General features: G+C 33.5%; 1 protein-coding gene across 7 annotated transcripts in view; it reads left to right on the top strand.

The window, feature by feature from the left end:
- The window catches only part of LOC145689749 (uncharacterized), a 506,237-nt gene that overhangs the window by 95,030 nt on the left and 388,291 nt on the right, over positions 1–22,916 (top strand). For all 7 annotated transcript variants that reach the window (XM_081763962.1, XM_081763950.1, XM_081763957.1 and 4 more), the window contains exons 2-3: positions 3,731–4,002; positions 20,189–20,549. In XM_081763962.1, the coding sequence (XP_081620088.1) occupies positions 3,785–4,002; positions 20,189–20,549 (579 nt within the window). In that variant the 5' untranslated portion in view covers positions 3,731–3,784. The remainder of the gene's footprint in view (positions 1–3,730; positions 4,003–20,188; positions 20,550–22,916) is intronic.

The following is a 22,916-nucleotide window of genomic DNA, read 5'->3' as shown; positions in this document are numbered from 1 at the left end:
AGTTGTAAATATTCCATGTATTACCTTGACAATATTTTGCCCTTAGTTTATTTATGTGTGTTGAATATATGTGTGGGAATATACTAAATGAATATGCTCAAATATAGGTAATGAATATACTAAGCATTGAAAAGAATTAAATGGTTATATATATATATATATATATATATATATATATATATATATATATATATATATATATATATATATAGAGAGAGAGAGAGAGAGAGAGAGAGGGGGGGGAGGAATATTACATGTAAGTGGAGCGAAATACGTATAAGTATAAAGTTGCAATAATTGTAACTAAATTTATCTAAACTGTTGCAAAAGTGGACGGACTATCCCGAAGCCATACCCGTTGTTTGCTAATATTAAATTCTGCCTTTCATTTTAATATAATTAAGTAATTTAATAATTAGATCAATCACTAGGCCTCGAAATCCATTTTAACATCAGCGATGTATTAAAAATAAGTTGTTTAGAAACTTTCTAATAAGAGCTGTCTGAAAAAAATTAACTGCATTGTAATTCATTATTAGCTTATTATTATGTCTACAGTCGTATTCGCGGGAATTCTACGAGTTTAACTCCGTTCTTGAGTAAGTTCCTTAATTTTCGTTTTACGTCCTTATACAATATCAACGTTATGACAGACAGAACTTAGTATTAACGTGGGTTCAAAACCTCGACCAGAGCTAGAATCTGGTGACATTTGCGGGTGTATGGACCTCGTGCAAGATCTATCGTCACAGTATAGAGGACCATGTCATTTGTTCCATACTAGGTGGGAGGTTTATCTTCACTACACTAACATGCAGACGTGTATGGAAACTTGTTTGTACATCCGTAGAGATCCCTTTTCAAGATAAGCATTTCGAAACGGTGTTTCTCAGTGATCAAAAACTTTCCAGATATCCTGCATATTGACATAAATCTCTATATGAAATCTCAAGTGTTGGTTTGTATTTCACTTCAAGCATATATTCTACCTAATATATTAGCTTAAAATTGTTAAATTTCAACTAATATATCAATAAATTAGCATCCGATATTCGGGGAAACAACTGTTAACTTATATAAAAGGGGATGGTATTCGGTTGATAACATAACCTTCGTCTGATTTCTGGATACTTCTGTCCTTCCAACGCAGCGCGTTGCTCAACTGTTATGTTGTTAGCCCAATTTGGTGTCCTCATACACGGTTGATTCTTATTCTCTACCCTATGACCCATTTTAGTCCTAAAAATACGAAAAAAAATTTACCTCATTTTTCAACATAGCCTCCTTGAAGATCGATTCACTTGTTCCAGCTATGAGCCAACATTTCTTCTTCCCCTTGGGAGAAGGATTGTCCAATCTCTAAGAAACTGATTTACGATCTTTTAAGGTCCTACACTAAAAAATGACCGTGTTAAAAACAACACAACCACTGTTACCGGGTTATTTCAACACTAAGACTTTTACCTTCCTAGGTTACCAGAAATATCTGTAACTGACAGTGAGAATGTGTATTAGTTGTTACTTTGTGCTATGAGCAAAGCTTAACGTGCTGTATTTGACGTGTATACCAAGTTAGGAACAACGTGTGTTTTCTGTAATTCTTCACGAAAATAATTTTGTGAATGTATTAATTTTCTGATTATATTTATATAAAAAAAGAAGTCTTGCCATTTATTGTTCCTATGTGCACTAGAGGCACTAGATGTTCCTATGTACACAATGATATCAGAGAATTAATACGCTGGTCATGATAGATGTTTTAACTTCTTCATGTGACTTAAATTAACAATGAACATCTCTATCATCGCATCATAAATGCATATATTCTTATTCCCTGAAACCCATCTTCTTCAAGAGCCAATGTTTAAATTAATTGAGTTGCTCTAGTACACAAAACATTTTTCCAATCAATGGAGGATCTAGCCCGGGGCCGGGGGGCCTAGGTCCCACCAGTTTTCTGAGTGACAAAAATAATTTAAGCTATTATTTATATATTTTTTGAAGTTTTAGTAAACTTATGATATACCTATCATAGAGTCTGGGTTCTGGCTGCCCCCTCCCCAATTTTCACCTTTTAGAGTCGCCTCTGTTTCCAACCCATCCAGTCATTTAACCTTCATCAATTGAATGTACAAATTCCTCGGTTTCGTGTCCAAATAGTGATTCAATTACACAGATTCGATCACCGTATTAAATTGTTAGAATTATAGTATTTGAATCGTCTTGAGGAACTTCTTGTGCATAAATTCAAAGTGTGGTAGAAAAAGTAATGTAAAAGAACAATCTAACTGATAATATTTAATGTTTCCAGTTAGATATTGTGCATGTTAATGTTTTGCCTTTTTCATTCACAAGTGTTATTAGTAGATACGTAATCTTGTTGTGCCAGATTCTCTTCAGTTCGGTAAATATTGAATCCTTCATTTCAGGTTTATATCAGGGGTTGTTTTGTCGTCAGTTATTACTGTATAATCCTCCTTTTGATCTATCACTTACAAACTTTTAGCTGCTATTGGGTTCAGTTGAATATTTTAACTGTCCATGCTATGTTATATGGACTTTAAACACCATAGATGTGATACTTGAATTGGATCAATAAAGTGATAGTATTCGATATACGTGTTTCGAGTAGTGAGACACCAATTTTTTACTATCTTGGAGAGTTAGTAACCTACAGATTAATTGATACGTGATATACTTTCAAGAAATTCACAAGGAATATGGGTGCCAGAGCTTGAGGGCTCAAACTCCTTTTAGTACTTTTCAGTATTGTCGTTGAAGGGGCTGAGTCCCCCCCCAATGTTTAAGTCATATAATCTTATTTCTCCAAAATATTTCTTCTATGTTTTTAAAAAGAACTCGCCAGGTGCATTTCACATTATGGGAGTATAACATTTTCTTTTCTTAGTATATACTTTATATTGCAGGTTGTTTAAATAATAACAATTTTCTTTCTACCTGATTATTTATTGATAGAAGGGAAGATAGATTGTTTTCTCGTTTCCCCTTGTTCCCAGCTTCAATTGTTCACTAATAAATTGAGAACTTAGTTTGGATTTGCTAATACCTAAGTTATAACAACTTCCTTGATTTTCTCCTCGAAACACTATGTTCAAGGTTTCTTGTAGCTCCAGGGTGTTAGTTCTCAGTAATCTTGTTAGAAGAATGTTATTCTATCACATCAACCACACTTACATCTAATAAGTCCTCTATTTCGATTTACAGTGACAAAACCTTCTATAGGGTTAAGTTTAGTTGAGGCAGTCTTGTCTCGGAAAGCTGTCGAGAAGTAATCGTCTCTGAAAATGTATGTTTCTATTGGAAGAGCTCTGTCTCGTCACGAAAATTGTGTCTAATCTCATGGGCAACCCTAGATCCTCCCCCTCCATATTTCCTCGCATTGGTGCTTATAGCAAGACGTAAAAAATGAGATATATATATTTGAAAATTCATAGTAATAATCTATGATAATAAAGATACAAGGTCAATCATTGAAGAGAATAATTGTCAGGACAATTACATGTCCTAAATATTCTACGTTGTGAGCACACTTTGAACACTTAAAAACATGTTCATGTTTATGTTTATATTAAAATAATGTTACATTAACAAATACATCAAGGATAACAACTATGTCTTCATAATTTCTCGAAGACTTCTCATTTACAACAGTCAATAAATGAAGAATTCCAGAATACCAGTAACGTAAAGTTTTATGTTTTCTTTTCAGAGATCGAGCACACCTTATCCAGGAAGATATTGGTCCTGTATTCGACACGTAAACATGACGTCACGAACGAAACGGTCCCGGGACGATATGCTACACTTGCTCCGCGCGGCCAACGAGCAGCTGAAGGGCGAAGTGGCGTCCCTTCGAGAGGCCCTCGAAAGCGAACGAAATGCTGTAAAAGCCCTTAAAAGGGAAAAAGCAGCAGATGTGAAGGCAGCGAAAGAACAGGAAGCTAAGAAATATGTTGGAATGCTCAATGATCTCAAAACGAGGTAAGTACCAAAACTGTGTTTATTTTTCCAATCATCTAAAATTATATATAATTTCGGTCCCAAGTTCGATATCAGCTCGCGCCAATTGTACTTTGTGCTGTAGCGTAGGTTTTACAGGGGTTCTTCCGTTTTCCCCAATTTTCTTCATTCCACCATTATCATCCACTCCATTATCGTTGTCTCCCTTAGCTTCGGTGTATAATCGTAGGACGTTGAACTAAAAATAAATATAATTTAAAAATAACGATAACGCCTCTGAGTGACGTTCATAGTATTTTATTAAACAGGGCTTCAAGCACCCGGTCCATATCGGTATTTTAAATAATAACAATAATAGCGCTTAGATGTGTAAGGAATATACTTTCTTGCAGATTGCATATAAATTTTATAACTATTCTATCAGGCCTTATCCAACTCCCAAGCAGCCAGAAGGAGTGGAAGTCTGATGAAGACACAGTTATTGTGTTGAAACTGTTACGTGATACTTTTTTTTTTTTTTTTACATATTATCACATAGCCTTGCTCAGTGTGTTATTGTGTATTAGTATAAATTTTATAATGATCTGATGAGGATCTCTGGAGCTAGACTATCGACTTCTCGATACTTGATAGTTAATATAGTATGTATGTTCAAGTATAATGCCGTACCGCGTAGACCGATTTTTAAAAATATATTTGACCATATCTGTTTCGTAAGGCTGACCCGTTTTATAGTAAGTTAACATACTACCTTTAGTTTAGATATCTAAATAAACTGTTGGGGCTAAAGAAAAATGGAAAAATAAAACTTAAAAGAAAAATAACCGACTTTAAAAACGTACTAAAAAGCAGAAAATTAAAACTAAAAAAAAGAAAAACAATATTAACCAATTTCAACAGAAGCGCTATAAAGCAGAAAATGTTAATAATAAAACGCTTAAAGGTACAAAATATTTTTTATTATCTATAAAAAATTTGAAGTCTATGCCAAGCTAAGAAAATAATGTTACATTAAATTAGGCATTAATTTGTTAGCTTGGCATAGACTTCAAATATTTTATAGATATTATTAATGAATTATTTTCTACTTTTAAGAGCTTTATTATTATTAGTATTAGTATTTTCTACTTTCTAGCGCTTTTGTTGAAGTCAGTTAATAATATTTTTCTTTAAAAAGTTTTTATTTTATTTAGTATTAGTTTAACATGTCCAAAAATTATTTGAAGTGTCCCATCAGTGAACAAAAAAAAAAAAAAAAAAAAAAAAAAAAAAACTAAAATGTATTCTAACAGCGGTTAATAGGAAGTGCTTCAAGAGTATTTAAAATGTACCTGAATTTTTTATATGTCCGATGAGTACATGGGTAGAAACGACTTTTAAAAGTGTAAATGATGATGTGTAAAATGTCCTAATCTATATATATATATATATATATATATATATATATATATATATATATATATATATATATATATATATATATATCTATTATATAAAAGAGAACGCACAAATCCTTTGTTAGTTCATCATAGGTATAAAAATAAACGTATTTATATGCAACCCGCATGACCGTGTCACTCGGCGGGTTAACATAAATGACAGGCGCTATAATGTTAACATTTACTGCAATTTGAAAGCGAAAAAGTAAAAATTATCTAAGTAACAAAGTTTATTGCGTTCCGGGGTGACCGCAGCGAAGCGGGGTGAACGCTGCTAGTATATATATATAATTGAAAATCACTATGTTTGTGACTCTAAATCTCCTGAACCGCTCGACCGATCTCGATCAAATTTGTAACATGGATATGGTTCGAGGCTGGGCTGGTTTTAGCCTATTCACTTTGGTGGTAGAACTGAGAGGTGGTGGAGGAGGTATAAGAAAATAAATAAAACTTAATAACTCCTGAATCACTCAACCGATCTTGATCAAATTTTCAACATAGATGAAGTTCAGACCTGGGATCCCTTTTAGGATTTAAATTTGACGGAGCAACGTAGGGGAGGAGAAGGAGCGAGATATATATAAAAATCAATTTATATAATACTGAAAGTGACTATTTTTGTATCTTAATAACTCGTGAACTATCCGACCGATTTCAATCAAGTTTTCAAGATACATGAGGTTCGGATCTGGAAACATTTTTGTAATTTCACTTTAACGGTAGATCCTAGAAGAGAGGGAGGGGAGGGGACGTATAAATAAAAACTAATAAAACCTAATAACTTTTGAACCAGCCAACCAATCTCGATCAAATTTTCAACGTATATGAGGGTCGGATCTTGGGTATTTTTTAACATTTCACTTTGACGAGCCAACGTGGGAGAGGTGAAGGGAGATGTAAGTAAAAAAATAAAATAAAACTGACTGCCTTTGTGACTTCATCACTCTTAAACCACCCGACCGATCTCAATCAAATTTTCAACATACATGAGTTTATGGGCAGGGATTACTTTAGGCTATTCACTTTGACGATACAACGTCGGGGAGGGAGAGGAGGAGAGAAATTTAAAAATGATCAAAAATGACCGATATTAATGTTGAATTCATAGTTTTCGTGGTCGATGAGAGAAACAGTGACACTTCTGATGCTGTTTCTATCCAAGTTCAGCCCTGATAGGGGAGGGTACAACGTAGGGGAGGGGGATAAACATTTAAAAATGATCCAAAATGACTAACATTAGTGTCGAATCCGTAGTTTTAGGAGTAGCTAAGATTAACAGTGACAATTCTGATGCCGTGTGCCGCAGTACGGAGGAGGGGGAGGGGGAGCCATATGTAATAATGATCGAAAATAACCAATATTAGTGTCTAATCCATAGTTTTCTGGATTATTCAGATGAACAGTGCATTTCCGATCCGGTTTAAATCCAAAATCACTTGGAGGAAGGTCTATATATATATAAATATATAAATTTTATATATATATATAAATGATATATATGATAAAGGGATATATATAAATCATCGAAAATGGCCACTATCATTGTCGAATTTCTAGTTTTCTGGGTCCCTTAGGTGAACAGTGATGCTTTCGATCCCGTTTAAATCCAAATTCAAGCCCGCAACTTTGTGAAGGGGTAGAAAGCGATATTTAAAAATGATCGAAAATGACCGATATTAGCGCTGAATCCACATTTTTGGGGGTCGCTGAGATGAACGGTGACACTTCCGATGCCATGGCCCGCAACATGGGGAGGGGGAAATACACACACACACACACACACACACATATATATATATATATATATATATATATATATATGGTAAAAATGACATTAGTGTTGAATCCATAGTTCTTGCGTTCGCCGAGATGAACAGAGATATTTCTGATGCTGTTTAAATCCATATCCAGCCCCAACACATGGGATATGAGGAGGGGTAACATACATTAAAATGATCGAAAATTAGCAATATCAGTGTTGAATCCATAATTGTAGGAGTAAGTAAGATGAACATTTATACTTACGATGCAGCGTAGATCCAAATTGAGCCATACAACATACAAAGATGTGCATCAAATTATTTATTTCAACCCAGAGAAGCGGGTAATATATGTTAGTACTGTTTAAAAATCGTTTCCGTTTCCGTATACTCCTTATATACATCTGAAGTTCAAGTACATTTTAAACACTCTTAGGAGAGTTCCTGCCAACCAGTGTTAGAAGGCATTATAGGCAACCAGGGCAAGAGTGAACACTTTTTGTAAATCAAAGAATTGCGGTGTAATGGTGACAGCGAAAGACGCAATATATCTTTGATGTAAAAGCCTCTTATCTCTAATAACATATACAGTCTAATTGCGACAAAACAAGCAGAGAATACAGAGGAATAACATAGTTTTGGCGAAGGAAAAATTTTCTACTCTTGCCCCATGTGATGGGGTAAGAGTAAACAACGGTTGGAGCAACACTGTACAGTCGAATGAAAACATAGAAGCGTAGACATAAACGCCAAGAAACACGTTGAATCATAGATGTGTATGTACTGGTTACTTGGAACTACAGGAAGGTATAAAATACCAAACACATTAGTGACAAATGGAACTGCCAACAAAAGTTACAGTATATTATAATGACAAAATATGAAAATAGGAGGAATCAGCTCAACATTCGCCACAAAACTGTTACGTGCGGTGCTACATACGTACACAGTGGTCACACACGTACACAGACTTCCTTTGATCAAAATTGTTATATTGTTCGTGAGACCACTCATTGCATATGATACAGGAAATATATATTTCAACGTTTGGGTTATCTGAAAAATAGTTCCCCACGGAATTGGCAGGGCATATCCGTGTCGTCCGGTACAGGTATATTTGACTAATGAGTGATGCTTTGTGATTGGTTGGATGACTTTGATGGGAATTACTTGTTTGCTGTTCTAGCTTATTTTGTGTTCCAGCGCAACTTTCCCTGTCGACATTTCCATGCGGTATGGCATGTGCTCAGACTGAAATTCTAAACGATAATGCGAACTTTTGTTAGTAGTCTATGGCCACCAATTTCTCTTACCTCTGCAAATGTCTTTTACTCAATGTAACATGTTGGCTCCAATATTTTCTTTACCCAACTATACCACAAAGGGCAAGAGTGAACGTTCACTCTTGCCCCGCCTCAGGCATTCAATCATTGCCCGTCATCCCCGGTCTAAGCACTTTTTCTTCTTGCATACTACTGATAATATAAGAAATACAAACCGATACAGCTTTTCCATGAAATATTTCCAGTCCTGTACCTTCAACTGAAACTACATTACATACTGTGACACGACCTACGAATCTTTTACTGCTTTCCTTCTAAAACAAACTTTCCACTCTGCTGCTCTTCACACTGCACGCACACGGCTCCTTTCCTTTTCCGTTCTGGCATGTGCCATGCCGAACTAGTTTTCAACATTCGCTTATTTATCGACGTTGCCACTTCTCCGTAAATAGTGTTTTCACTCTTGCCCCGGCGTTCACTCTTGCCCTGGTTACCCATATAGATTTTTTTTTTTTTTTTTTTTGTTCACGGATAGAACATTTCAATACATTTTCGGACATGTTAAATAATGACCAAAAGCTGCTTTTTTTAAAAGATGTCCACATCATGTTCAAACACTGATTTATTTTTTGCTGTGTAGGTTGAGTGTAAAATTTAAGTTTTTATACTAAATTTTCGGACAACTAAGTTTCTGCATATTGTCTTAAAACTACCTTTATTTATTATCATTTTATAGATACTATCTGGCTTCCTTTGTAAACTTTGACGTTTTTCATTGTCTTTACGTTATTTACTAAAATTGAAAAGTAGGGGTGACCGTAGAAGACATATAAAATAAAGAAGTAGATAATATGACTTGGAAGTTCTTACCTTCTCTGTTAGAGTATATCAAAATACCGGAATTAATTTTACTAATTTATTAACTAAGTAATGGTTTTTAAGTAACCTAATAATTAGATATATTTCTTGATTAGATGTCTTGCGCACATCGTGTTCATCGGTTTTCTTGTAGTTCCCCTGTTTCCTCCAAGATTCTCATTCCACCATCTTTCGTACTCATTCAGTTTCATTAATAATCCATCTCCTTTAGCCTGCAAGGCACTATCGTGGGCCATAAAACGTTTTGGAACAATACTACTCCATTTAGTAACCCATGATCTGGACACAAATATCAAGAGGTAGATATTTTCCATCACATGCAGATTTTTTTGTCATACAAATAAAAGTTACAAGAAAAATATATTTGTTTTTTTAATTAGAAATAGATTACATCATACATATTTATTTATCAAATTTATTTTACGTTATTTGTAGGTCTTTCTAAAAGATACACTTTTTATTGCTTGTTGCACAGAACTTGATAAGCTAAATTTATTCCTGATCTAAGCTTCTGAAGTGTGAGTACATCTCTGTAAGAGGTCTTTCTTTCCAGAATGTATTTTAAGCCAACTTCCTTTGGAAACAAATGTTGAAATCAGAAACTGACAGCATATCTAATATATAAAGTATCAGTAAATTTAGATTTACTAAAGACCACATTGTTCGCTTTGAAATTGCGAGCGACGGTTGAATACGCACACTCCATTTCTTGTGGATTTTTCTACCGGAAGAATGGATAGTCATCAATTAAAGTTTCAGCAGATTGTAAAGCCACGTTTGTCAAGATTGTCGTCGGCTCCACAGCAGGCGGAAGTGAGGCGTAACGTCAAGCCCACCACCGAAGTGTTCCGTTCTTTAAATACCTATCCATTCGCTCTCCAACTGGTATTTTTACATGTTGAAAGAATTGTAGCTGCAGTTTATTTCTTTACCTCTCTCATCCCCCTTTTTGTTCATTAGCATCATGGTCCTATTTTGGAAGATTATCTCACTGGGGTCCAAAAGAGCAGGCAACCACATGGGAAGACTAGGTTTTATCTTATATCTCCTGGTCTTTCTACAAGAGTTTTAACGTTGGGTTTTCTTAGATAATTAGGACAACACAAGTGAACTTTATGGTGTATTCTCTTTGAATCATCATTAAAGTGAGAAAATACATACCTTAGCTGTAATGTAAAAAATTCTTAAATTAGAATGTAAGTTACATACTAACGTAAATCGTACGTATTACCTTTGATGCGTAGTTATCTACATAATCTAACCTTCGTGTTATTGGTGCTAATCTTGCTATTAAAATTATTCAAACATTCGTTATTTGAATATCCTAATATTTGTTTCCAATATTCTAGTAACGAACATTCGAAGAATCGATTTATTTTAACTTTAAAGCATTAATTGGTATGCTGTCGTTTTATTTAATATCATTATAGGAAAAACGTTGCAATGTAGTGGCAATTCTTTGAGGAGAAATGCAGTAAAAATTAGCCAATTCGTGTATTTGACGCTTTTAGTGCACAAGGGGATCAAGGAAATTCTCATTTTATTCAATTTTTAATTGTGAAAAATTAAGATGCATCTTATAGTTGCGACCTAACAAAAATTATGACATTTCGTCATATCGTATGCTGTTAAAATGAGAACTACACAAATATAGCATTGTCGAAACTAGCCATATTGTAGATACCGTAATGTTATCCAACAATAAGATTATCAATACTGTCGGCATTGTTCAAAATGTACTCTTTGAATTTGCCATGTTCGTTGTTCCCTAAGCTTATACCGGTATTCGTTTCTACTGAAGTCAATCTATTTGAGAGAGCAGCACGATGGCTTAGCCATAGAGTGATCACCTCTGGTGAGTGGCGTCCCTGGTTCGATCCCAGATCGTGCCAAGTGAGCTTTGTGGTGGACAAACACAGTGTTTGTGGGTTTTCTCGGAGTTCTCTCGTTTCCTCCCACTTTATTCATTTCACCATTGCACTCATTTTTCATAGTCACCGTCTCCTTTAGCCTAGCTGGAATAATCGTGGAACGTAAAACTGAAAGATTTCATTTCATTTTCATGTTTGGATCTATTGGTTTGTCGCTAATATGAACGATCGTGAAGAGAAGAAAGAGTTAGTAAGCCTAGGAATAAGTAGTTATGTATATTTTCCTCAAACTGCCTGAAACTGATTACCGGTATTTTCTTTTTTCACACGGCTTGTGTTCAAGTATCACTTCTTTTTTTTTTTTTTTTTGCTCCTTCAAATTTTAGGGTGCAGCTTATTTGCGAATTCTGCTTTCTATCTGAAATTCCTTTTGGAATTTAAAAGAGTCATGTTCAGAAATTGTAAATAACTATTATAATATAGAAAGCAGTATTAAGTTTTTCATGTGCTTAAGCATATACAAACTTTGTGTTTCTTTTTTTTTTTCACAACTTTGGTAATTGGATTTGATTTCGTTTTGCTGTGAACACCCCATTTGTAACATGGTATTCAACTATATTGCAGTGGTAACATTTAAACAAAGATTTTTTTTTCTATCAAGTGCTAAATTAAACTAGCAGTATTTAAGATACGCATATCTATAGCTCCAAATATTTGAACACCAGTCATCCAGATTGCGAAATATTCGGAACAATATATATATATATATATATATATATATATATATATATATATATATATATATATATATATATATATATATATATATATAAACAAGTACCAGTGTCATAGTGTACACCCCGTGTAGAAGTTTGGTTTGTTTTTTGATAAAGCAAACTCTTTAACAAGTTAAATTTTACTAAGTCTATGCTTAAATATAGCATTTTGCATCAAATTAAATACAATATACTTTAAGATGAATAAATATTATATTATTTAAGTGATTAGAAAATATTTTAATTGAATTTTAGCGTTACAATCCACGAAAAAATTAGTATTTTGCACCCTGAGGATTAAAAGTAAGCCGCTAATCTGAAGAGTACTGCTGGTAGTATATCAAGCAAGGATGATATCCATAACTACTTCAATAGAAGTATGTAGGGAACCGATTTATTATTATCCATATCTTGGGTTCAACTAAATAGATTACTTAGACTACATCAACAAACTTAATTTGCGACCCTCTACATTGGCAAAATTTGATAGTGATCATCCAATAATTATTCAGATTTTGTGACTCTCGTACAGACACATCAACATAAAGAGTTAATTCATAAAGGACTTTTTGGTAAACCTAACTCCTTAAAAATAGTAATTCGCAAACTATATGTAAATACATAATTTCATAGAAATTCCCATTTAAACCAAAGTTAAAATTTATAATCAATTAGATTTTTCTATATTTTTCAATTGTTTGCAGGAAAAGTGATTTTATCTTCAACGTACATTAGGTCTACCTTTTTATTAAACAATCGTGATTTTGGAGTTTTCTTTACCTTACAACATTTTTTTTTTTAAATCATTTTCCCACTTATCCAAATTTCTGCGTGTCCGGATTACGCCCAGAATTCATAAATCCGATAATATTTTAATGTAGGTGTTGTTGATTCTTTACTACAGATATCTTTAGCTTGCTATAAAATAAAACATTTAAAAAAAATGCTAACTCTCACATGTCAGTATAGGCGTTACACGAATACAGTGAGAGTTATTTTAAATATAGAATTTATTCGCAGAAAATGAAAAACATTAATTTGAGGATTATAACTTTTATTCCAAGCTGAAAACCAATCTTTTTTATTTTGGAAATCCTTTCAGTAAATTATTATTAAAACTTAAAACGTCTTTCAAAACTTGGAGAAAAAGCGATGAAAATCGAGAAATTGACAGTCATCATGAATAGACTTATTTGTCTCTAGTTTAATGTTATATAAAGAAAACAGTTTTGTTTTACCAATGAAAAATATTAAATCTAATTATAAAAATGTACTTTTTTCTAAAAAAAAAAAAAATGTAAAATATCTCGGCAAATTGTGTAACAGTTACTGCATTGAAATATTGCTTTCATCAGACATATGTTACTAAGTGTATAGTTTTAAAACCGTAATGTTTTATTAAAAGTATACTTTTTCCTAAGAAGTCACAGTACAAATAATTAACTCTTTCTTTGCTACATTTTCTCCTAGTTCCATCTATTAATAGATATTAACTAAGCTACCACGCTGGAGTACTATGCCCAGCAATTATTTATCGTGTCTAGGCTGATTGCTAGAGTACACGATAGCAATAACAGTGACACAGCTGAGGAAAAAAGTAGTTGCTGAAGTACTAATCATCTTCATTGCACAATACTACTGTTTTATTTCTCGACAGTGTAATTTTTTACTGGTTAGTACAGTACATATTAGAATCCTTTCGCGTTTCCATTAGATGAAATGACAGTAAGTTCACGGTAAATAAAAACAGCAAAACTTAACGGTATATAGGAATTAAATTGATCGGTATTCTTTTTTTTAAAGGTATTTACTCTGCATCTATTCGGTCCTTCAATATATGTTATAACATTGAGCTATTCACAGTTACATGATAATTTGCACTGACAATTTTTCACGAGAAAAATAAAATTCGTGTTTCGTTATTTGAGAATTTAGGCGCTTGCTGATATGGCGCGCTCAGTGCAAAAGGGAATCAAGTCCACTTTTGTTGTTGTTGTTGTTTTGGACATATTTAATCTTTAAGATCTATATCTGAATCTCCTTTCAGAGCTTAAAGATTCATGTTAAGATATGGTAAATAAACTCTTATAATGCGAATAACTTTATCCTGTATTTAAGCGTACCTTACAAACTTTTGTCTCTTTTTTCTCACAACTTTGGCAATTGCATTTGTTTCCTTGTGCTCTGAAGTCCAATATCACAGTTCGTAGTACTGATGTCACTTATACACCAAATGTTATATTTATCTTTCTCGTGACTTTCTAGTGCCCCTACACCTTATGCAACCAAACACATAGCTCAGTGTAGCCATGTTGCATACTGTCTCTGCTTTCACATGTTTTGATTTTTTAGAATATTTTTTCTTTCAAGAACGGCACTTTTCCGAAAAGAACTGCTAAATGTCACTGCATGTTGATAGGATGCCATATGGATATTTGGATTATCTGCATTTGAATTATACATGTTTCAATTGTCTGTTGTCCGGAAACCATCATTCATGTCCATTAGTCGTTATTATCCTGTATTAGCCTTACATGTGTATTCTCAATACCTGGCATGTTTTTGTCATCAGTTCATTTCGATAATGAGAATCAAAACGTTTATCTACACTATTCTAGCAATTCTTCTTGTTAGGATGGATAGATTTATCTTTCGAGTTCGATGTTCGAATATATCTACGGGTACAATTTGACAGACTTGAAAAGAAATGAGGACACTAGATTTCACAAAAAGATTTGTATTACCAATAAAATATAATTGATATGACTTAACTTACAGAAATACAGAAATATTAAACTTTCCTTCACGCTTACAGCTGAACAATATTTTACAAATGAAGTGTTTCGTTAATTTAACGTATCTCGGGCATGCCCTTTTCACTAAAAGAGACGTATGATTGATGAACATGAATGATTGTGAAGTTACATTTTTGTGCTCTCCCACTGAGAATCGAACCCATTACCATCTGCATCAAAGGTATATGTGGATAGCAACTAGATCAGGGGGAGGGCGACAATATTAACATTAACATATATTATATACGTGTGATGATATAAAAGAGGCACTTCTGAGTGAGTGAGTAATCAACACCCAAACATCCACAGCAAGGAATCTGAGGGTTAGAGGCATGAAATTATGTATATGAACTTCTCATTTAATATAATCAGATACCTGTTTAAGCGTTTTTGATATTTAACCTAGAAGGGGAAAAAGCGGTGAGGAAGAAAATGGAGGATTAAAATTATAATAAAGTGGCAATATCAAAGAATTTCTTAAGGTTAAAAATATAAAATCCGATATTTTGTATTCTCGTTTAAAATAATTAGACATGTGTTGCAGTGTTTTTTCTTATTTAACCCAGAAATCAAAAAAAGACGAAAATTACCAGTACCATTATAATTACCACTATTATTATTATTATTATTATTATTATTATTATTATTATTATTATTATTATTATTATTATTATTATTATTATTATTATTATTATTATTATTATAAGAGTTCATAACAGGGACTTTCTAAGAATAGAAATATAAAATTTGGAATTTTATTTAAAATAATTTATCAGTGTTACAGTTTCTTATATTTGTCCTAGGAGGGAAGAATAGATGTGTGAAGAAAGAAAGACGAAGGAAGAAGGTTACAATTATTATAAGAAACCATATCTCGGAATACCTTAAAGTTAGAGACATGAAATTTGGTGTTTGGATTTTCCATATAAAAGATTAACACTTTAAGCACCACATGCATATACTCTGTGCACACGGTTTATTACTGGGTTCTATGTGCATATATGTTAGGTACATCACGTGTTATTAATAGACCAGTAAACGCTGCTGGCACCGGAATAAATAATGTGATTTTGACGTTTGGCTTGACCCCTTCGTAGGTTACGCTTTTCTAGAAGTGGTAGGATGATGCTGTTTCTAGCTTATGTTTATGAGTCGTCTAGGTTATTGGATTTATGCTCTCTAGGATCCGGATATTATTGCTTGGATATATGCCAAGGAAACACACATACCCTAATACCCTCCACAAAACTTGTTATGAATAAGCCCCGATGGATTATAGTAACATAATTTAGTAGTAAACAGCTACCTCTGGGACAAAGAATAGCGCATCTTGAGCTATCCTTCCACAAATAAAACGTATCAAGGGTCATGTGCAATGGGTACAACATGTAGGCTATAGGTTTATTGTCCATCTACATAGGAGCACAAGTAGCTAATTGTATGACGTCGTTGTCAATTCTCATACAATGTTATTTTAGAGCACACAATAGGAAATAGACTGAGAAGAATAAAATAGTCAATAAAAGCTTATGTGATGCTAATTATTGCTTCTATATTTTATATTATATGTCCATTGCCAATATAAAACATTTGAGTACAGTATTAAGAGAGGAAAAGCAAAAAACTTTTCAAACTAGAAAATGGAAGAAGCTTCAGAAAACCGTAATCAAACACCATTCACACACTTACATAGTAGGTGCAAGACAAGCTCAAAAAAATCACTGTTCGAATGCAATTACCATTCCACTAATGAAAAAATGAGGTTTTATTGGGAATAACACTTCCCAGTTGAGGAAATAAGAGCATACTCTGTCTCTTTTATTGAAAGGAATTCTTCCCATTGTCTAGGAAAGGGTTAAAGTGTTAAGCGTTTTTGGATATTTGACGTAGAATATAAGAACCGAAGGGGTGGGAGTACTTCCCTAAGATGGTCATACGATATGTTCGAACTTTGCAACATTGATCACCATAGATCAAAACCAGTAATAAATAGTGAGAAGTTTTTTCTAAAATATGTCTTCAGCAACTCGAGAATATGTTCAATCGATGGTCTTTTTTTCTAATACAACCAGTTACAGTCTCAATATTGAATCTCCGTAGTATAGAAGTATACCATAGTTTCAGAATGTGAAACAAATCCACTTGTTTTGATTATCAACCGTATTCCTTGTGTTATGAACCGCTGTAATTTTTCTGTTTTCTCAGTGATTTTTTATTTTATCGAAAAACTTTGACATTGTAAGTCATATTTATAATGCAAGAACATATCACTTTGTGAGTAACGCTAATACGAAAACTTCAAAACATTTAAGAGTTACGGGTTGCATAAACATTTCAATCAGTCACGTTAATTGCAAATAGTTCACTATCAGGTTAATAGTTGTTGCTAACTGTGCTGCTTCCTATCTGATGCCAAGAGATGTCACCAGCTTGAAGGCAATTTACAAACAAGCAGAAGACTTAAAAGGACGACAATTATTTATAATAAGGAAGGAAGTGTGAATGTTGTTGTTGAAATCCAAATGCCAAAGACTGTATGGGTGTCAACTTCAACACTATTTTTGCTCAGCACTGAATTGTGAGAGAAGTCAAAGCTAACAGCGACATACTACCTGTTTTTTTTTTTTTTTAATGAGAAAAGGACATTTTCTAAAAGGAAAAAGGTATATTTTGACTTTCGTAAAAATGTAAAAGCTCCTTTTCCTCTCGTTTTCATATGAAGTTTTATCTTTCAGTTTAACGTCCCACGTTTATGATCTTTAGGCTAAGGGAGACGAAGAATAAAATAAGTGTATGATTATGGAAGAATTGGTAGAATGAAAAGTGGGAGGAAACGGGAGCACCGCGAGAAAGCCAAACGCATGGATGCAATGTTGTCCACCATGAACTTACTTCACTGGGAATCGAACTAGGGACCACATGCATCAGAGGTAATCGCTCTGCTACTGAGCCACCGTGCCCCTATATGAACTTTTAAAGAAGAATCAAAAAATTATAAGCGAGAATGTTTGAAATAATAATAATAATAATAATAATAATAATAATAATAATAATAATAATAATAATAATAATAATAATAATAATAATAATAATAATAACTCTGACGGTCGGTTTACTGACTAGTGCCCACGCGCCTTTGGTGGACAAAGTGTCCTGAGTTCCATTTCTGGTGGACGAGCCTTGAAATTTAAATGCATTACAGTAGTTTGGATTCCACCTCAAACTATACGTTCATGTCTCAAATAGCGTCGGTGCTGAAAAGAAATATTAAAGTGGAACGAATCAACTAACCAAACAAAATAATAACAATACGGATACAAATAAATTAAAATTTATCTATACAGTTGCTCTTATAATTCGAAAACAGAAAATATTTGAAAGATGTGAAGTGAAATACTATGTATTTATCTATACATTTATTAAAATCTTTGAAGTACGATCCAAATATCTACTCTGGAAAACCTCTTTTACACTTCTAAGTAGGGAGACTTCACTGTTAACTATGATTTTACAAACATGCTTACATCATCTTAATATTAGGCGATGGCCTGGAAGTAGGGATGTAAGAACAAAGATATCTTGTTCTGAAAGAACCAACATGTCTTTATAGTGTGTCTCAAAGTTTTCATTACAACATTTGGGTGTCGCTTTTACTGAAGTAAATACTGAAATATTTCTCACCTATGAGTCTCATAATATGTGGATACTAATGTATGAATACTTACATAACACATAGTAAGAATGGAACGTTTTAGAAACAGTCTTGTCTTGAACTTGCAAATTATATCCAATTAAGCTCGCTGAGAAGGTCAAAGGACATTTCTAGTATTGATATACGAAAAGCACTCCTTAAACGGGAAAAATATTTGATTTTTTAAAAATTTCCTTAGAGAAGTTCCTTCCACAGTATTTCGTAATCTCCTCTCATCTTCCATGGAAATAGCCGATGTCGTATTTTGGATTTTCCACCTTTTGGTAAGCATGAAGCGGGGCTCCACGTGTGCAGATCGCCGATTTTTTATACCCAAATTAATGCATGAAACAATTTATTAAGAATAATGGAAATAAATACATATCCTCATGAAGAAACCAAAACCAAATAAACTATGAAAACAATAGAACACTCTTGTTTGAATCGGTACAAACAAAGAATAACATTATTGGCGGTTAGTTGAACAGAAGTTATGAATCATTGAACCGATACAAACAAACAATAACATCACTGACGGTTAGTTGAAAAAGAGTTATGAACCATTGAACCGGTACAAAGAATAACATCATTGGCGGTTAGTTGAACAAGAGTTATGAACCACTGAACCATTACAAACAAAGAATAACATCATTGGCGGTTAGTTGAACAAGAGTTATGAACTATTGAACCGGTACAAACAAAGGGTAACATCATTAACGGTTAGTTGAACAAGAGTTATGAACCATTGAACCGGTACAAACAAATTAATAACATCATTGACGATAATTTCACTACTGGCAACACGAAAAAAAATTTAGCGATAGAATCATATCGATATCTCAATAATCATAGGTAGGCCTGCACATCGTGGGTCGAAACTTACAAATGTCATTAAGAAATTCTTTTGCATATTTTGTAAGTGTCTTAGATGATTTGAGGTCCTGACATACAATATAATGTGCACCTCTTAGAATTAATTCGGGACGCTGATTTTTTCTTTTTAATTCAAGGGGACCTACTTAATGATACTCTAGTTATATTGGAGAATCTGTTAGATATTGGAATATAATTTTTGTCATATTAGTCATGCGACTAATTTATTTACAAAGAAGGAAAGAAAGAAAGAAAGAAAAGAAAAGAAAAGAAAAAAGGAAGAAGTTACGAGAACTGATGTTTCGACATTAGAAAAGAAAAGTGATCCATGCTGTAGATCAGTTGATCCAAATAATAGACACAAATGACCATATGCAAATGACACTCAACTTCTGTCCAAAGCTTAACAGGAAGGGTGTCCTTTGAGGAGGGCAGGAGGGGCAATTTTCCGCCCATGAGTTTCAGAAATGTACATTTTTAATCAATCCTATACTCATATAGTAATAAAAACATAAAACTCTTATGTCAGCATAGATCTTGACTCCTTCTTCCCGCCTTAGCAAAGTCCGAAATAAGCCCCAGCTTAAAAGTGAATTATTTGAAATTTGTATTGGAAGTACATTAAACCAAGAGAATGGAGGGTTTTCTGTCTGTAAATGAAGTAATTAGCCCATTGCATAGTTATTGATACCATTTGAATCCACTTGAAAGTTCCAGACATTTTTTTTTTAATATCTGTATAGAGGAAAACGAATTGGTAGCATAATAACAAGCATGATTAAATATTCATTTTTACAGAATCTTTGTTAATGTATACGTTTTTTCTTGTTTTTGCAGGTTGTTGCAAAACCAGCAAGAAACACTGCAATACCAAAGAGAGTCTGTTGCCAGAACAATGCAAGCGGAATTTAGTAGGGCGATGCACTCCAAAGAAGAGGAGCTGCGTCGTGTACGTTCCGAAGAAAAGAGGCGTAGGGATTTGTTAGAGGCGCAACTCAGGGATGCCCTACGTCACGAGGGTTTATCCCCTACCTCAGGCTGCTCGCTTGTGAGTGGGAATCAGGGCACAGGTAGTGGCGCTGGACCGCCAGGCACGTCACCGGCGGCTCAACAGAATCGCGAACATGATGTCCAGCGACTTCTTCAGGAGGTGGCGACACTACGCGGTCAAAAGAGAAAGCTCGAGGAAAGTCTTCAGGTAAGCATCTCACTTCATCTTTCCAGTAATGAGGAATAGTAGAAGCAAGAAATTAAGGAAATTATTTTATTATTATTGTTTTGCGTTCTAGGATTATTATGCTGTTATTAAGAAGAATGATAAATCAAGTGAATGGTGGTAAAAGAAGTGAGTGTAATAAATATCGTGGAAGGAAAACAGATACCGCTCAAAAGAAAAACTCACGGAAAAGATCTAAATCGAACGTGGATCTTTCCTACCAGTCCCGTGAGGAAAGAGATACCTGCAGTTGTTTGCTCTTCGGATATACTACTCAATAATGCATAAGAAACTATCAAGAACTATACGGGTAGATGCCCAAGTGTCTGTAATTCAGAATATATCCAATCTTCTGTACAACAAAATTCAATGAAGTCAATGTTCTTCTGTTTTCGTTACTTTGTCTAGGTCAACAACTAGAACGAATATTTACAACAAATCCTCGTGGTGTTGAGGCCATATTTTTTTAAGCTATAAATATGAACAAACTGGATATTTTTTAATCCTGTATCGTTCTGCTGAAATGAACACATTATTTTAAAAAGTTCTGAAATTATTGAAAAGGGTGAAAGCGGGCTTCTATCATTCGACCATTCGACACGAAATGCATTTACGAATCCGTCTGAATACTCCAGGGTAACTTAATAAATTGTTATGATTTCTTTCTCTGGGTCTTCCCAAAGAGGCTTGTTCTTTGTCATTTCTTTAAATTGGAACTGAAATCGGTCAAGAATAAGGGAATAAAAGAGGATTATATCAACTACAACATAGAAGTTTGCAAATATCTACATTGTGACAATAAAACAACTTTACATACGATGTCTTTCGTGAAGTTATTTAAGCTACATTTTCGTTGAGACTTCCCAACCAGCTTCATTGTTTAGGGTTGAACTAGCGATGCTTGGCGTTATGGACGCGAACAATCTTCCCTCTTATCTTTCACTAACTTCAAACTATACCAGTATGCTTGCAAATTCCAACAAAACACTTCCCATGTACTATAAAAATCGATTTTTTAAAATTTTCTTTTTAAATCTTGAGGCTCATGAATCTACATAACAGGCATATACTAGGCGTAGCTATCTCTAAGCAATAATTTACGCATGCAACAAGTGAAAAATAAAGTTTAGAATATATTAACGCACGTATTGAAAGTAAAAAAGGAAATGTGAAAGAATTTTATAAAGTGTCCCCATATTTTTTACCTACACAGAAATTTTCATTATATTTTAAGACATTCCATAAACATAAATTAATTTATATGGGTCACTTTACAACAGGATACCATATTACCTTAACTTCCAAATGTGTGCTTATTTTCAATATCCACCAATATAATAATTAGATTCATAAAATATTTTAATTCGCGTCTATTATCAGTTCGATTTAGCCAAAATATTTACTTTTAATTTCCTGCCTAAATGTTGATGTATCTTCATCGAAATGTTGTATTAGTAATACTACAACAAATGCCATAAAGATCTCTTAATTTTATGAAACGGATAACTGAAGTACATGCTTTTAGCACCAACATATTTTTTTTTATTTTAATTTACATTATTCTGAAAACATGTATCAAGTTTCGTTTAATAACTCGAAATGTCTGTTGTCCAGTAAAATAATAGTACCTTGCTTTATTTAATGTCTTCTCGTCAATAATATATTATTTTCTTTTTTTTACTAGTAGTAGTAGTAACCAAAGATTTGAGCTGTTCGAATTCAATTAACTTAACCCGATGCAGCGTCGCTAGACTGACAAAATGCAAAAAGCGCAGAATAGCGAAAAATACTCATCTTCTTATCTATCACCACAACTGAAGTTATTACTTGTATCCTCTAAAGGGACATTGTTACACTCTGTTGAATACGACGTCTGTTTGAATTATGCCCAATGCAACTTGCTATGTAGTTTAACTTTCTTTAGAATGTTGTGAACCTGTCACATTTAATATAGTATCAGAATGGAATAAACTTTATAAAAGTTATCGTGAACTTTTTTTTTTAATCGGAAGGGGTTAAATACACACCTTTTATTCTTTACTGATCTTTCTAAAATACTCTTCAGAAGGAATCACTGCGTAGCTCAAAGAAAGCATGCGTCTTATTTCTTCAAAGTCAAAGATTTTAATATATATATATATATATATATATATATATATATATATATATATATATATATATATATATATATATATATATATATATATATATATATCAAAAGTATTTTTTTTAATTGGGGGGATAATCTATACCAAAGCCTTTCTGTCGCGGGATCCGTTTGACATGGGGCCATTTTTACTTGGGGCTTTCTGTCCTCGCTCTTTTGTCCGGGCCCTTCTGACGTGACAC

Source organism: Thermobia domestica, chromosome 1 (genome assembly GCF_964235325.1).
Source record: "Thermobia domestica chromosome 1, izTheDome1.hap1.1, whole genome shotgun sequence".
Lineage (NCBI taxonomy): Eukaryota > Metazoa > Arthropoda > Insecta > Zygentoma > Lepismatidae > Thermobia > Thermobia domestica.
Note: the sequence above shows the minus strand (reverse complement) of the source record. Positions and strands in the feature narration are given on the sequence as shown.